Raw genomic sequence first — 16,857 nt, forward strand, 5'->3', positions numbered from 1 at the left:
ATTAATTTGCATATCTCTAGTAACAGAGCAGTCAGTCATCCAAGTGTAAGGCAAAGTGCTTCTCCAGGGGTCAAACGTGGTTTTCACTCTTAGGGTTTGCCTCCTTCTGACCCAACAAATCCAGGACAAGGAGCTGAAGTGAGATGCATTAGCATAAATCTTTCCCATGTCTCTTTTTTTTTTTGCTTCCTTTTGTTTGCCCTTTGGTTTTACACTGATAAAACCTATTTTCTATCTGTTAATTTGAATAAACTTGAAATAAACTTGACTATTTAGAATTTGAGTATTGTTCTTTTCTTTTTTGTTTAGACAGTTGTTTGGACTCAACAAAGGTCAGTTCAAATCATATGCTCTGGGAAGTTTGCTTACCAAGAGGTTTGTTTGTTGTGTGTTTTCTTCCTCAGAAAGTAATTCTACCTACTGCTGCTGTGTTCATCTGTGTCTCTTCCCCAGACGAAGCCATTTCTGCCATAGATGTTGTGTACTGTCCTCTTTTTTTTCATAAAAACTAGTCCTGACAGCTAACTTTGTTAGCTGTGTCTCATACCACTATAGAGGTCAATAACAGAGCTATTGCTGTCAATAACTATATGTACTTTACATGTTTGTTTTTCCTATAGAAAGTACTGGCCCAGTTTTTATGTTAGGTTGTTTCTTTTACCTGGTGAAGCCATTTAAGGAGATATTGTTTCCATTAATTATGTGTACTTTGTTTTCATTTGCATAGAAAGTACTCTTGGCCTGGTGCTTCCATGTTAGGCTGTGTGTGTTTCATTGGTGGAGCTTTTACTGCCATCACCTTTATGTAGACTTCTTGTTTTTTTTCATTAAAATGACTCCTGGCCAAGTTTAGTTCTGTCTCTTCTCTGTGCTAAGCCACTGATGGAGGCATTGCTGCCATTAGCTGTGTATACCTTTCCCTATTTCTTTTCCATAGAAAGCAGCACTAATTCAGTGTTTCTTTTTTATTTGTCTCTTTCCTGATGGTCACTGTTTTAAATGATTGGGCTTATGGGAAACATCAAAGAGGCATAATGTAGGACGAATGGGAATACAAAATTGCAAAGTCAAAGTCAATAACAAAACTCATGCTGTGGTGACAAGACTAAAAATGTTTATTCATGTCGGACTGTTACACAAATTTCTTTTCTGTTTGCAACTTATCTAATAACCATCCCTTGTTTTTCTTATGTGATTTAGTGTGTCAGGCCCCCAGCTCACTACACAGATGCACAAACAACCACTTTTTGACCCTTTATCATTAATTACAAAACAAACTTCCCAGAGATCTGAGTCACAATAACCTCTCAAAGCAGCTAATAAAGTCTGCATCTCGGGACTAACCAAAGTCATTGCTCAAACGTTTTGAACAGTTACAGAATATTTAGACATAACAACATTTCTAGTCACAGATAATGGTCTTTGTGATCCAAAACCTGCCGATGGAAATGGCTAATATTAGATATTTGTTGTTTTCACTTTCGATCACTATCACATTTAAAACAATGAGAGATGAGGTAAGAAGAGTCTGATTGGCCCTCTGACCATCTGCGTGCCACTGTCCCCTCCTCTAATTGACTTCCTGGTGTTTCCTCCCACAGTGATAATCTCCAATCAGCCATCTGCTGTGTCATCTCCGCGCACCACTGCTCTGCCCTTCCCTCTGTCCCCTCTCCATGTTGCCCCTCCCCTCTGCCCCTGCTGGTAATGTTAACAATTTCTATTCTCTCAAAACACACATTAAACATAACATTAAAAAAAACACAGTTTGCCCTGACCTGTCCTGCCTTACATAGTTTTTGTGCCACAGCATTTATGGGGTAGTGTGTTTTGTGGAAAGGCCCTCTTGTGATGGACGTAATACACCAGGACAGATGGCCTCCCCTCCCTCCGACCCCACTACTGCACACACAAGCATTAACATGCACAGACACATGCCTGAAGCACAGCCTGAGCATTTGGTTCGATTGTTATTGCCTGTTCCAGTACTAGCCTTATTCTGTCGCTCAGAGCAGTAGGAGAGAACTACATCTGTGCTGCGTTTGCTTGTGATCTGGAAACAGAAATAGAAGTGAATGAGCCAGTTTTTTAAAAGGACATTCTGCTTACCCTTTGTAAAAAAGTGTCTATGTTGTGTTTGGCTATCCAGTGCTTGCTCTAACATATGGGTATCATAACCAGTTGCACCTTCATGTCATGATAGGGGAACAAGTGAGAATGCATTCTGCTGAGAGTTGATGAGTATTATTTTGTCATTTAAATGCCAAATGCCATGATATTTAATATCATCACATTTAACAGTTAGAAAAAGTATGGAACATAAATAAATCACCTACCTTTTACCTCACTACCTTTCCATTGGTTTTCAAAGCGTAATTTTAAAACACATTTTCTGACACAAAAATTGTCCTTTAAGTCACTCCCTTCAAACTGGATATGCACTTTCATATATGGTCTGATATTGCACTGTCTGGAAACGTGTCCAGTTTGTTTACATCTGCTGATGTAAACAGAAAATATATTATTTTCCTGACAAAAGAGATCTTCCTTAAAGGAATTTGATGAATGAATTTGTGGCCACATGTGTGACGAATGTTTAAAACAGTAAAACGAAGATTTGCAACTCGGATTTAAGAGAAAACATGACTAAAATTTAGGGATAGCACACAGCATAGCTAAAACCATGGCTAACTTTATTTGTGAAAATAAAGTTTATCAGGTGAGGAAAGTTGTTCTTGTTGACTGTGATTTCTATTTTCTATGCATAATCTTTCACTACAAAATGTCTATACATCCATACTCTCTCTGTCCTATAAGATTATTGTGCAGAGTTGTGCTGCTTAGTAGTCGATACATTTTTTTGGATGATGTTGCCCATTGCTTTTTTTCTCCCTTTTTTTTTCCAAATTTGCGCACACCACCTTGATAGCGTTGAATGACAAGACCTCTCACCATTATCAGCTGTTTTTGCTGCGATCAATAGATGCAGAAGGAAAGCACACAGGGTATTAAGTGTGTATGCTGCAGCAACAGGAGGAGTAAATAGAGTGCATCAAGCTGGATTGTGCTGCACCCACAGTTCTATCATTGCATGGCCGCCACTTTTACATTGTTACACACTTTCTATTTATTGTAAAGTATCATGTCACTTTAAGTCAAATGGTTCAAGTCCAAGTAATGTCATCAGTCATTAGTGTGAAAGTCCAAGTCAAGTCTAAAGCCAATACATTTGTGACTTGGTTCTGACTTGATGCATTAGTGTGCACATCAGAGAAACGATGCTAATCAGAAACAGAGCAAAATGTTGCTATAGTTCTAAATGTTTCCAATTACAGTTTTTCCAGCAAGCAATTATTCCCTACCATGGTGAATTACAGGCAAGGCAAGGCAAGTCATCTTATTATTATTAGAGTATGGTGAGTTGATTAATATGTAACATAGTAAAACACATTTTTATGGCATGCACATTATGAATTGTCAACAGAAATTAGAATTAAACTCCTTCAGAATAAAAGTGTTACAAGCTTCAAAGTCATTTTATTCATGGCTTTTGAGTAATCCACTTAACAGATTCACCATTTTCAGTCATAGCAATTTACAGAGGAAGGGTTCATTAGGAAGTGTGCAACAATACTTGTTATTACAAACTGAAAAATCATAGATTAAAGTAAAAAAAAGTATAAAGTTTGTTGTGGAAAAAAAGCCTCCAAGCATTGTTATGATGACGATGACTCAGTCAGGTTTATTAAAGTAATCTTGTGCCATGGAGAGCAATCTGTTGTACTTTCAGAGTTCTTCTGTTGCTCTAACCTACATAGTTGTTATATGTTTGTTATTCACCAGACAGAAGGGGTGTGAAAAATATTTACAGACAAACTGTGGGAAACTGACTTGCTCAATAAGTCTGGGTGAGAACAGACCCTGCCTCTATCCTGCTTTACAGCTTCAGGGCTCGTTCTAACAGGCAGGCGACCTTCAGAGGAAGAGCAGAGTCTCACTCAGTGTCTATAAGCATATTAGGCAAATATAGACAGAAAATAACCATGTGTTAACAGTAATATGATTAGAGAAAGCAAAGTTCAACCCATGAAATTCGATGGAATTTAAGCAAACAGTAAAAAAGTAATTTCAAAATATATAAACAGAAAGTAGCATAAGTTAATTAATGTTTTAGATAAGATTTTTTTCACAGCAAATAAACATTTGGATAAGCATAGGAAATCAATTTATTGGCCTTATCAGGTCCAAATAAGGGGAACTTACTGAAAACATTTCAGTTGAAGACACAATCTTTCTTATCATCACTGCAAATTATCAAGATAACCCTAACGTTAGTCTGCATCATGAATCTTGTGTCTCATCTTCATCTTGATAATATTACTTTCTGTGAGGTTTAAACCTAATTAGGTCAGGCCAGTTTGATGGCCAATCCAGGATTCTGTGCTTTCCCACTCTTCCTCCAGACTCTGCTGAGCAACAGTCCAGTGCTTGTTCTCCTTAGCCCAGGTAACCCATTTCTAACATGACTGGTTCAGGTGTGATTTAACACGAAGAATATGGAAGAATTAGCCCATGTTCCAGATGCTTCTGTGTCTGGTGACTCTTGAAGCAGCAACTCCAGCGTTGCTCTATGTCTTGTAAATCTGATTGCTTTGCCTCTCACCACTGTGGTCATGCATTGAGCACTATGGAAACAGCTAGCTTCTTTAGCAATGACTGTTGGTGCTGTGGTGGGTGTCAGTAACTGCAATTAAACACTTTAGAATGTAATTGTTTTACAATTTTGTGTGTAATGAATTTATTGAATAAGTGAGTTTTAAGTTTTGAGTTAAACAACTGAAATAAATCATCTCATGATATTCCAATTTCTTGAGATGCACCTGGATTTGGATAATGGTTTTTTATGCCGAACATTCCTGTTTCATTACAAGACAACATGTGCTTCTCATATTAACAAGAAAAACAGGTAAGAACATGTCCATGTTAGACTGTGAAAAACTATAGCACCTTCCCCTGCAGATATTTGCATATTTATATGCAGAGAAACATTAATACAAATTAGTTGACTAGTAAAAGTAATTTGAAAACTGTCTGTGATCAAGCTTTGTTTTGTGCTCTGTTTATAAGCATGATCACACCAATCAAAAGATCTCACCCCAAACAACCATCAGCACAAGCTTAGGACACGTTAATTAAAAAATTCACAGATATGCTAAGAAATATGGCCCCATCGAATTGAGCATATCCCAGAATAATGATGTGTTGCAATTCATTTTAGCAGCAATTGTTGACGATTAAACTTTAAAAGTAATTCCTCAGTTTCTGATATAGGTTTTTTTTTTTTTACTTATTTTTATCATTTTAAATCCTGAAATTGTTAAAAACCCTTCTGTTCTTGTTTCATTTTGAAGAAGTTATAATTGACTATTATTGATTTTAATATTTAACATATTTTAATATTGATGTATTCTGGGCGTAGTGTGGTACCATCAAATATGCAACAAGTTTTATTAGTGGGCTGTACAGTGACGCAGTGGTTGGCACTGTTGCCTTGCAGCAGAGTTTTCATGTTCTCCCCTTGCATGCGTGGGTTCTCTCTGTATTCTCCGGCTTCCTCCCACAGTCCAAAAACATGACTGTTAGGTTAATTGGTCTCTCTAAAATGCCCTTAGGTGTGTATGGGTGTGTGCATGGTTGTTTGTTCTGTATGTTGCCCTGCGAGGGACCGGTGACCTGTCCAGGGTGCACTCCGCCTCTCGCCCGTAAACTGCTGGAGCACCAGCTCCCTGGCGACCCGGTATGGAAGAAGTGGATGTAGAAAATGGATGGATGGAGGTTTTATGAGTGAAATATGTTGGATAAAAAGGCTTGCTCAGTGGAGTTATGTGGTTGACTGTTAACGTCATCATTGCCTTAAAGGTTAGGACACAGAAGCTCTCAGGGGCACAACTGTCCTCAATGAGTTACAAAACACGAGCAGTTGGATCCATCTGAAATCTCACTTGCACCTAACAAATTGATTTGTTTACTCTAATCCTGAACCTCTAAGATGTCAACGACCTGTAACAGAAGCCCATAAGTGAGGCCTAGGTTTGCTACAAAGATATCAGGGTTGATGATCAACTATTATATTTAACAACAAGCCCTGAGCAAGGATCTATTTAAGTGATGGCCTTCATTTAGTTGAGAAATTAAGCCTCTGCTACATGTGCTGTGACTATTTACTTTGCTATATGTCTGCAAATGCTCTGTATAAAATTGTGGCACTATAGCCAACTGCTGTAATTATAACTACCGTTATATTTTATGTTTGTATTTATTAATAGATCCAGTGATGCAGACAACTGATATCTTTGTCCTACGGGTTAAGAGTAGCTAAGGCTACAATATCAAAGTGATAAAAGCCGTAATTAAAGGCTAAATGAGATTATAACGCAATAACTCTGGGTTGCTCAAAACAAACGGATTAAAGTTTAAATGCTTCATTTACAAAGACAAGTAATAAAACACTCTTCAGCCGTGTTTGTGGGCATAGACTACAAACTCTGTCATGCATTATTAATAAGTTTAATATTAAATGTAATATATGCATGCTTCCTGCATTTCCTCTCTTTAGATTAGACATGGAGCCACTGATTAAACAATCTGAGTGTCTGACAGGTCATGTGTTTGTGCCAAGATTGGGGCAACAACAATCCTGTTAAACCCATGCATCAAGGAATCTGATGTGTTTAACAAGATATACAGATGGTGCTTACCTCTTTCAGTTTTTCACATTTTATCAAATTACTACCAAAAACCTGAATGTGTTTTATTAGTATTTTACGTGATAAGTCAACACAAAGTAGTGCACAATTATGAAGTGGGAGGAAGAGATAGCATGGCTTACAATTACCTTTCACCAAAAAATAAAAAGTGTGGTGTGCAATGAAGTATTCAGCCCATTATTCTGATACTCCTAAAACCTGCAACTTGTTGACTTCAGAAATCACCTAATTATTGAATAAGTAGTTGCTGTTTTTGTAATTTAATTCCAAAACAAATCCAGCTGTTTTATGAAGGCCTCACATGTTTGTTGGAGAACATCAGTGAACAAACAGCATCATGAAGATCAAGATGCACATCAGAGACTGAAGTAGTCTGAAGCAGAGATAGGCTATGAAACAATGTCCCAAGCTTTGAACATCTCACAGACCACTGTTCAATCCATCATCTGAAAATAGAAAGAGTACAGCACAACTGCAAACCTACTAAGCCATGGCCATCCATATAAACTAACAGGTCAGGCAAGGAGAACATTAGTCAGACAAGCAGCCAAGAAGCCCGTGGAGACGGTGGATGAGCTGCACAGATTCAAATCTTAGGTGGGAAAATGTTTTAGCAAGACATCTCTGCAAATCTGGCCTTCATGGTTGAACGGTAGGAAGAAAGGCATTGTTAAAAGAGTGTCATAAAAAGTCATGTTTAAGGTTTTCCATAACCCATGTAGGGGACAAAGAAAATATGGAAGAAAGCGTTCTGGTCAGATGACGTCCTAAATTAAAATCCTTCAGCTTACATACAAAGCACTATGTATGGTTTAATACCAACACTGCACATCACTCTGAACACACTATCCCCAAGAGGAAACATGGTGGTGGAGATTGGGCTGTCTTCCAGCAGGACAATGACCCCAAATATACTGTTTAGCCAGAGCTATGATGGAATAGTTTAGATCAAACCATATTTGTGTGTTAAAGGCCAGGTCAAAGATAAGACCAAAATCAAATTATCTGTGATAAGACTTTTTGGTGTTCATAGACAATTTCAATTAAATCTTACTAAGCTTGAACCTTTTTCCTGTTAAAAATTTGCAACAGCTGTTTTCATTTAGAAAAAGCGGTAGAAAATGACTGACTGACTGACTGACTTTAATTTTAAATGCCAGTGGAGACACTGGCAAGAGGAGATGAATACACTTTTTAGGTTTTCATTCGTAAAAATGTTTGAAAACCATCCACACGTTTTCTTCCTCTTGACATTTATGTACCTCTTTGTGTTGATCTGTCACATAAAATCTCAATAAAATACATTGACATTTCCAGTTACAACCTTCCAAAATGTGACAAATCTTATAGATACAACAGCCTTCAATAAACCTAAATTACTCCTGTTGGAGATGTTTTTTAATGCAACAGGATTTAATGTACCAGTCCTGTATTACCGTGTTTTCTCTCTTTTCTGATGTGATTTGCTGGTAATTGAGTTTCTAACATATTCCATTATAATTCCAGATAATTGTATGGGGACTAAACTTACTGGAAAAAATTTCTTTCCATTCCTGGAGTAGAACTGTGGAAAAAAAGTATGCATCTTAATTTTTCTATACAACATCAATTACAGGAATTTGACATCATTCATGAAAATCCTCATTATTTGTTGATGAAGCTGGTCTCTTTCCTAAAATAAGGCACAACCAGGACCTGCTGTATATAAACAACGTATACACCCCTAGTCTACCTGTAAATAATTCCAAGTTCTCATTTTATCTGACATCAAATATTTAAGTGGTTCCCAAAGTAATAAAGTTAGGATTGATTATAGGACGCGCCCCTTTGTTTGGATGCCTAAGGCAAGATGAAACCAATAAGAGAAGTAATTAGATGAAGGCAAGTGAGAGAGACTTGAAAAGCTCAGATGTGTAATTTGTACTTAAGAAATTTATAGTGTAAGAAGGTTGAACTGCTTCATAAGAAGATTTCTAACGCCTAAAGTGGACCAATTAAATATTGGACAATATATTACATAAGATCAACTGACATAAATCCTCAGACTTGTAAAGGTGTAAATAGGCATTCTGTCTCGTCTTTTTCCAGTGCATGTATGCCATCTAGTGGTCAATTCTGGTTATCAACCTGGTTCTACGCTTGAAATGACCCTTACAAATCACTGTTACAGTTCGAAAAGTAAAAAATATAAAGACAATAAGTCACAAAATGGCTAGAGGATCTATGCAGGACAAGATCTCATCAATCTCATCCATCATATCATCTCAGACTTGAAATGTATTTCTGATTTTCTCTGTGAAAAATACAGATTTGTGTCAGTACATTGAAACATATGTATATGAAGGAAAAAAATACATAAACAATTAGGGTGCTAAAGCTTGTTTCATAGTTGTTCACATAAACACAAACTCTAAATTTGAATTAAGATGTCTCTTTGTACCAAATAATCATAAATCATTAAAAGTTCATACTGAAACTGATTTAGGCCATAATCACAAATTAAATGAATTTGGGTGTAAAAAAACAACAACAAATGAACAACAACAAAGCCCCTTAATATTGTAGAAAATTACTTAGCAGACATATTGCATATTTTAAGCTCTTGTGAAGGAATTAGCAGCATGAGCATAATGTTATCCAAAACAATTTGCACCCATGGAAAAAGTGTGTAAAAAGCCCTAACATAAAATGAACTTTTATTGTAACTGCTCAATAAAAAAAAAAATATATATTATTCATTTAAGTTTTGGAAAAAAAGTAGAAAAAGCCATTCTTTAAGTTAGGTGCATTTACTCAGTAGATGAAGAAAAATCCCACATCAAGAGAAATGACTCCTAACACTACTTGTACTTCCAGTCAAATATAATAACTGAAGCATTTTCTTCATTTATAGTTTTTTAGGAACTTTGATTAAGTAATCAAGGACTTCCTGTTTCCCTGGGGTTTAACTATGTCGTGACACTGAGCGCAATTTCTTCTTCTGTCAGTCTGCCCCAGGGCATCTGTGGCTACAACACAGCCTACGACTGATGTGTATACAAATAGGTGGATGACTGATTGTAGTCTAAAGTGCTTTGGAGTCATCGGACTTCATAAAGCTCTATACAGGTGCAGGCCATTTACTATTTACATTTCTTGCTACTTTTCAAAATATGATGTGTTGACATTGATAAGTCAATAAATTACTACAAGAAAGTAGCTACTTGTAACAAAATGGCAGTCTCCTTAACAACAATTTATTCAGGGTGTTAATACACACCTTTACCGGAGGTGCCAATTTTTGTAGAGCTGGCTTGTAGTATTTGTCTTGCTGTGTGGTATCTGGAGTAATTTTCTTACATTTTCTATTCTTAAATCTTACACAATAAAGCAGGAGAAAATGAACAACATTGAATTGAAGCTTATAAGAATAGTGGCAAAGCACTTAAGCATAGCTGAAAGACCAGGTTTTTGGTGTCCAAACTTGTGGCGGTGGCATATGGTACTGTCAATGTGCTTGTGCAAAGTATAATATAATATGCTGTTCTCACCATCCATGTTTACTAATGAAACTCCACTTTCTTTTAAACAGTACAAGTCAACATAGTTTTCGTGCTGCCCCAAACTCAGACTTATCCAGGGTACATGGATCTCACCAGCAGCAGTTGCTTTAGTCTTTTGCGGTCCATTTAGCTTAGGTCACCATGTTTACAGCCTTTAAGCAGTCACAGAAAGACATGGACGGAGGATTGATGGACGGACTGACAGATGGACGGATGCTGCTCCCAGCTCACAAGCAGCGTTGTTTCAGTGTTTTGCAGTCTATTTGGTGAAGGTCACCATGTGCTTAAGCTGTCACAGGAAAGTGTGGAACACACGAGTCTTCAGACTCTTTGTCCGAGGAATGTTCCTCGTAGAGAACTTGATCACCTTAAACATATTTGAACAGTTGCCCAAACTGAAGAATGGGAACCAGTGTACAGTCTGTTTGTTCCCATGCAGATTCCAGAAGGAGGAGGAGCAGCGCTGGAAATCCTCGATGCTGATCATGTACTGGCCGGGTCCCCATTGAGAGACCCGCACCAACGTTACAGAAGAGGCAAAGCCACAGGTGTGAGGAGAAATGCCATGAAACACGCACTCTCCAGGCCTCACGGGCACTCCTCTTTCCCAGATCATACCGGCCTCCTCTGCCACTGCCATGCCACTGAGATTACAGAGAGCCATGAGGCACACCTCCTCCAGGACCTCCTTATCAGGGAAACGGAGCAAGATGGCAACAAGGCGTGGCACCACACCACGACGTAGTAACAGTTCCTGCTGCTTAGCTTAGAATGACAAAAAATAATAATAATCACAATTTCCATTAATTCAACATTAACATTTGTTTTAAATTCACAGCATACCTAAACATTTGTTATTTCAAATTATTATTATTATCCAGGATCAAGTTTACTGCATATCCACTGAGAGATTATAGTTACAAAAGTTTGTTGGCCAAGGCAATTAGGCTACATTAGTTAAAAAATAAAACTGAAAAATATAGCATCTGAATTCATGTCAGATTATGTACACTATGTTTTGATAACAGCTTGAAATCTTGAAAACACTGACATAAAACTAAAACCACAGTATAGGAGAAAACCTGCTAGGTCTTTTTATTTTATTATTTCACTTGACTTACAGCTGTCATAAGACATGCGTGAAATGGCTCTTGCTGCATTAATAAGCAGCTCTTCATTTGTGCTGGTCAGAACTGACAGCAGGGCTGTGACCAAGCCTGCATCTCCAAAACCTTTACGAACCACAGCTAAGGAAACAAGAAACCTCTGTAAATAGACTTGTGGAGTACCGCTTCACCGCTGGAAAAACATGCTTCAGTAATAAATAATGAAAAGTATCTATAACTGTGTGAGTAACCTACATTCCTTGGCAAGCTCAGCCACCAGTTTTGCAGTCAGCAAAGTCAAAGGGCCTCGGCTTCTCAGAGACAGAGACAGGATTGGCAGGATCCCACTAATCACAACCTGCTCAGCAGCGCCTTTCTCTGGACACAAAAACAGTTGCATTCAAAATCACAACATTGACAACATGGACATTAATGATGCAGTTAATCGACCTGGAAGAATCAATTCAAAAGACAAAATCAATTAACCCATCTCTTGTTGCTGTATACTTTCAATTTTTAAACATAATAGAGTTGAATTAGATCTCCCAGCCTGTGGACTACAAAGCTAAGGGTTCTGTCCCTGTTGTCCTCAAGTTACAAGACACAAATACAGCTTAACTTCAGCTAAAGACTACCTGATCCCCTCAAACACTGTCACTCATCATTAGTAGCAATGTTGTTTTGAACTAGGTTTTACTCTGTCTGTGGCAAGGAGATCTGGATATTTTGTTTTGCACATAGAAGGAATAATACATTCTATCTGCATTTTGAAGTTCAAATACTCTCAAATATAGTGTCATAAAGATATGACACTAAAAATAAACACACAAACTTCACTTACTAACTCCTTGTCAGATGTAATCTCTAAAATCAACTTACTTTTCTCCTTAATGTTTGCCAGCACTGTTATCAAATGAGGTTTGAGTTCATCTTCAATCAGCTCCACACCGAGAACTCTGATCGCACCCAGTGCATTGTTCAAATTATCTGCAGACAGAGTGTAATACTGAAATTAAGACCCAAAAATGACCCACAAAGTTGGATTGAAAGCTGCATGGAAGCAATCACTCCAACAGCGTTTCTACTTGAAATAAAATCAATGTGCTCATTGTGACACACATAAGGTAAAACAATGGAGCTCTTTAACACACAGTCAGCCTTAGAATAATCACTTTAAACACTTGTTAAGGCATTCATACACATTAAACTTTTTCACATTGTGTAACATTACATCCACAAAGTTCAATGTACCTAATAAGACATAATCTGAAAGGCCGGCAAGGAGAGCATTACTCAGAGAAACAGTTAAGATACCCATAGTAAGTTTGGAGAAGAGATCCACAGCTCAACCATATGGCACAAATATTAGCCATACATCCTACCAAGCTGGCCTTTATAGAGGAGTGAAAGGAGGAAAGGTATTGGTGAAAAAAGCCATAAGATATCTTGTTTGCTGCTTGCCTAATGCCATGTAGTGACCACAGTAAACATGTGGAGGAAGGCGCTCAGATGAGATCGAAATTGAATTTCTTTGGCCTACATGCTAAACACTGTGTGTGGCTGAAAACTAACCCTGAACACATCATCCCAGCTGCCACACGTTGTTGTTGCAATTATGGAAGAGTGGCAAAACAAAAGCCATTGTTGAGTCACCAGCCATGTATGGATACAGCAAACAAGGAAGAAGGTGCTCTGGTCAGATAAGACCAAAGCTGAACTATCTGACCTGCATGCACCATGCTATGTGGTAGAAAAAAAGCACTAAAATCACTCTGAATACAGGAGACCAAATGCTTGCATGAGAGACTAAGTAAAACAGAGCGAACATCAACTACTCATAAAGAAAACCTGCTCTGCTGTCTGGTAATCTCCACATGAACTATTCACATTGAAGTGGTTTAATAAACTATTAAATAGTCTAAAACCCAAAGATATACTTAAAGTTACATAGCTGTGTTTAATATAATGGCAGTATTCAAAAATGTGAAAAAATGCAATATAAACACTAAACATTCGATTCCATATAAAAACATGAAGAAGAAATTTATCAAATCTGTTATAACTCTAAAGGTGAGGAAAGAGCAGTGTCTGCATTTTTCTTTATAAACTCTAATATTTACTGTATAAACTGAAAAATGCTTAAGATTTGGCTTTCCTGTAGATTGCCAAACTAATACAGGTCCTTCTCAAAATATTAGCATATTGTGATAAAGTTCATTATTTTCCATAATGTCATGATGAAAATTTAACATTCATATATTTTAGATTCATTGCACACTAACTGAAATAATTCAGGTCTTTTATTGTCTTAATACAGATGATTTTGGCATACAGCTCATAAAAACCCAGAATTCCTATCTCACAAAATTAGCATATTTCATCCGACCAATAAAAGAAAAGTGTTTTTAATACAAAAAACGTCAATCTTCAAATAATTATGTACAGTTATGCACTCAGTACTTGGTCGGGAATCCTTTGGCAGAAATGACTGCTTCAATGCGGCGTGGCATGGAGGCAATCAGCCTGTGGCACTGCTGAGGTCTTATGGAGGCCCAGGATGCTTCGATAGCGGCCTTTAGCTCATCCAGAGTGTTGGGTCTTGAGTCTCTCAACGTTCTCTTCACAATATCCCACAGATTCTCTATGGGGTTCAGGTCAGGAGAGTTGGCAGGCCAATTGAGCACAGTGATACCATGGTCAGTAAACCATTTACCAGTGGTTTTGACACTGTGAGCAGGTGCCAGGTCGTGCTGAAAAATGAAATCTTCATCTCCATAAAGCTTTTCAGCAGATGGAAGCATGAAGTGCTCCAAAATCTCCTGATAGCTAGCTGCATTGACCCTGCCCTTGATAAAACACAGTGGACCAACACCAGCAGCTGACACGGCACCCCAGACCATCACTGACTGTGGGTACTTGACGCTGGACTTCTGGCATTTTGGCATTTCCTTCTCCCCAGTCTTCCTCCAGACTCTGGCACCTTGATTTCTGAATGACATGCAGAATTTGCTTTCATCCGAAAAAAGTACTTTGGACCACTGAGCAACAGTCCAGTGCTGCTTCTCTGTAGCCCAGGTCAGGCGCTTCTGCCGCTGTTTCTGGTTCAAAAGTGGCTTGACCTGGGGAATGCGTTACCTGTAGCCCATTTCCTGCACACGCCTGTGCACGGTGGCTCTGGATGTTTCTACTCCAGACTCAGTCCACTGCTTCCGCAGGTCCCCCAAGGTCTGGAATCGGCCCTTCTCCACAATCTTCCTCAGGGTCCGGTCACCTCTTCTCGTTGTGCAGCGTTTTCTGCCACACTTTTTCCTTCCCACAGACTTCCCACTGAGGTGCCTTGATACAGCACTCTGGGAACAGCCTATTCGTTCAGAAATTTATTTCTGTGTCTTACCCTCTTGCTTGAGGGTGTCAATAGTGGCCTTCTGGACAGCAGTCAGGTCGGCAGTCTTACCCATGATTGGGGTTTTGAGTGATGAACCAGGCTGGGAGTTTTAAAGGCCTCAGGAATCTTTTGCAGGTGTTTAGAGTTAACTCGTTGATTCAGATGATTAGGTTCATAGTTCGTTTAGAGACCCTTTTAATGATATGCTAATTTTGTGAGATAGGAATTTTGGGACACCTCTGTGTAGCATGGAGTTGACCAACTTCTGGCACCTGTGAAACAGTATTCTGAACCCGGAAGGACTACATTCCCCCGTTCCTCTGGATTTCTTGTTTCTTTTCTCAGAAACAGCACATTTGATGTCATCCTACACGTTTTCTGTTGGATTAAGATCACTGGGTTGGCCCCTCCATTACGCTAATCCTGCTGGTCAGGAACCAATATGCTGTTTGCATACTGGTGTATAGGGTTGTTGTCTTGTTAAAACACCAATTTCAAGGAAACCTCCTCTTCAGCACAAGGCAACATGACCTCTTCAAGTATTTATTTTTATTTAAACTGATCCATGATCCCAGATAAACAATAAACAGTCCAGACACCATCGTTTGACAAACATCCGCATATCATGATGCCTTAGCAATCATACCATCACTATACTGAAGATTCTTAGTCATCCAGGACATGGTTAATCCAAAAAAGGTTAAAAAACAAAACAACTAGACTTCAATTCTTGTAGTTGAAGATGTTTCACTCTTTATCCAAAGGACTAGCATTCGAAGCTAGTGAGGTAAACATTCGAGGCTTTGAATTGAGAAAGTCCTTTGAGTGAGAAGAGCCAAACATCTTCAACTACAGAAATTGAAGTCCAGTTGTTTTGTTTTTCTAACATTTTTTGGACATACATTACTATGGCGGGAGTTTAGTGTTTAGGGTCATGTGACAAACTGTCTTGCTTTCAACTGTTTTACAGAGGTGTCTTCTTATTGTTACGGTGCTCAGTAACTATGGGCCATGTTTGCCATGCTGTCCATTAGCAAGGTGGTTTTCTGTTTTCTTTCATGTTTCTGTGATTTTGGTTTTCATTGTAACATCATTTGATATCATTTTTTCTGAGCAGCCTATCCTTATTAACATTTTTTTCATATGTTTCCCCTTCTCTAGGCAGGTTATTATTCAAAGTGCACTGTTCTTCTAAACTACACATTTTATTGAGATTTTCAGAGAGGAATGCACATTAACCAGCTGCTTCACATCTAAAATATTGCCTCCTTTGTGACAACTGTTTAATGACAGAATGGATGTCCTCACTCATTTAACCTCACACTGCAATATTTTTAAACTTCCCTTTCACTAAGTAGACACACATTTCTTTGCAGATCCAACTATGTGTACATGTGAGACTTGTTATAAATACATATTACAGGTAATTTTACTAAGCCATAAACAAGTCAAAGCCAGCATCAAGATTCAACATGCAGCAAAGCAGACATAATAAAAAATTTTTATTCTAACAATGTTCCACTCACCGTTTGGAGTGTAGGGTTGCAGCCGGCTGGATATTTGTTTGTTTCTGTGAGCCCGAGCTTGTTTATTGGAAAGTGGCACATTAGGGTGCCCCATTTTACTCCGTCCTGCCGTCTCTGAAGTTCTGGTGATGAAACTTTCTCAGACTGACATATTGTGACTGTTCTCTGTTTCCTTTCAGCACTTTCCCTTGGAGTAATTGCTTGTTGCTTTAAGGACACTCACAAGAACCTAAACTTAACTTTTATCTCTCATGCACTCCATACTTCCTCCTAGTGTTTTTAAGCCCAAATACTTTTTTGTTTTATGCCAGCTCTGCCTCTCTCCTGCACGCTCCAGCTGGCTCTCTGTTCCTTATCAGGATTAATACACAGCAAATCCTGACTAAACCTGTGCTCTCATGCAGCCTATGTGAGTGTGTGTGCACTGTTAAGGTATTAGCACTTGGCTGACTCTGTCGAGTTTATTCCTACCACCCCTCAATGTCAGATAATGCCTTTCAGCTTCTAGAACATTTGAGTCAAAAGACGGCT

At 38.3% G+C, this 16,857-nt stretch overlaps 1 protein-coding gene across 1 annotated transcript; it reads right to left on the reverse strand.

Annotated features, from left to right (window-relative positions):
• Positions 1-3,517: 3,517 nt before the first annotated feature.
• On the reverse strand, positions 3,518-16,668 carry si:dkey-21e13.3 (uncharacterized protein LOC100150043 homolog). The gene is made up of 5 exons (XM_047376470.1): positions 16,327-16,668; positions 12,295-12,402; positions 11,671-11,793; positions 11,431-11,556; positions 3,518-11,074 (listed from the first exon to the last, which is right to left on the reverse strand). The coding sequence occupies exons 1-5, from the start codon at positions 16,418-16,420 to the stop codon at positions 10,602-10,604; spliced, it is 924 nt and encodes a 307-aa protein (XP_047232426.1). The 5' UTR covers positions 16,421-16,668; the 3' UTR covers positions 3,518-10,601.
• Between the last annotated feature and the right edge of the window lie 189 nt (positions 16,669-16,857).

This window comes from Girardinichthys multiradiatus, chromosome 10 (assembly GCF_021462225.1).
Source record: "Girardinichthys multiradiatus isolate DD_20200921_A chromosome 10, DD_fGirMul_XY1, whole genome shotgun sequence".
Classification (NCBI taxonomy): domain Eukaryota; kingdom Metazoa; phylum Chordata; class Actinopteri; order Cyprinodontiformes; family Goodeidae; genus Girardinichthys; species Girardinichthys multiradiatus.

What these genes read in the sequence shown, in the direction of transcription:
- si:dkey-21e13.3 (XM_047376470.1), bottom strand. Translation starts at nt 16,420, where the DNA reads ATGGGGCACCCTAATGTGCCACTTTCCAATAAACAAGCTCGGGCTCAC. An exon ending in GCAACCCTACACTCCAAACG is followed by an intron (nt 12,403 to 16,326) that starts GTGAGTGGAACA and finishes CTCTGTCTGCAG; the next exon opens with ATAATTTGAACAATGCACTG. An exon ending in GGCAAACATTAAGGAGAAAA is followed by an intron (nt 11,794 to 12,294) that starts GTAAGTTGATTT and finishes TTTTGTGTCCAG; the next exon opens with AGAAAGGCGCTGCTGAGCAG.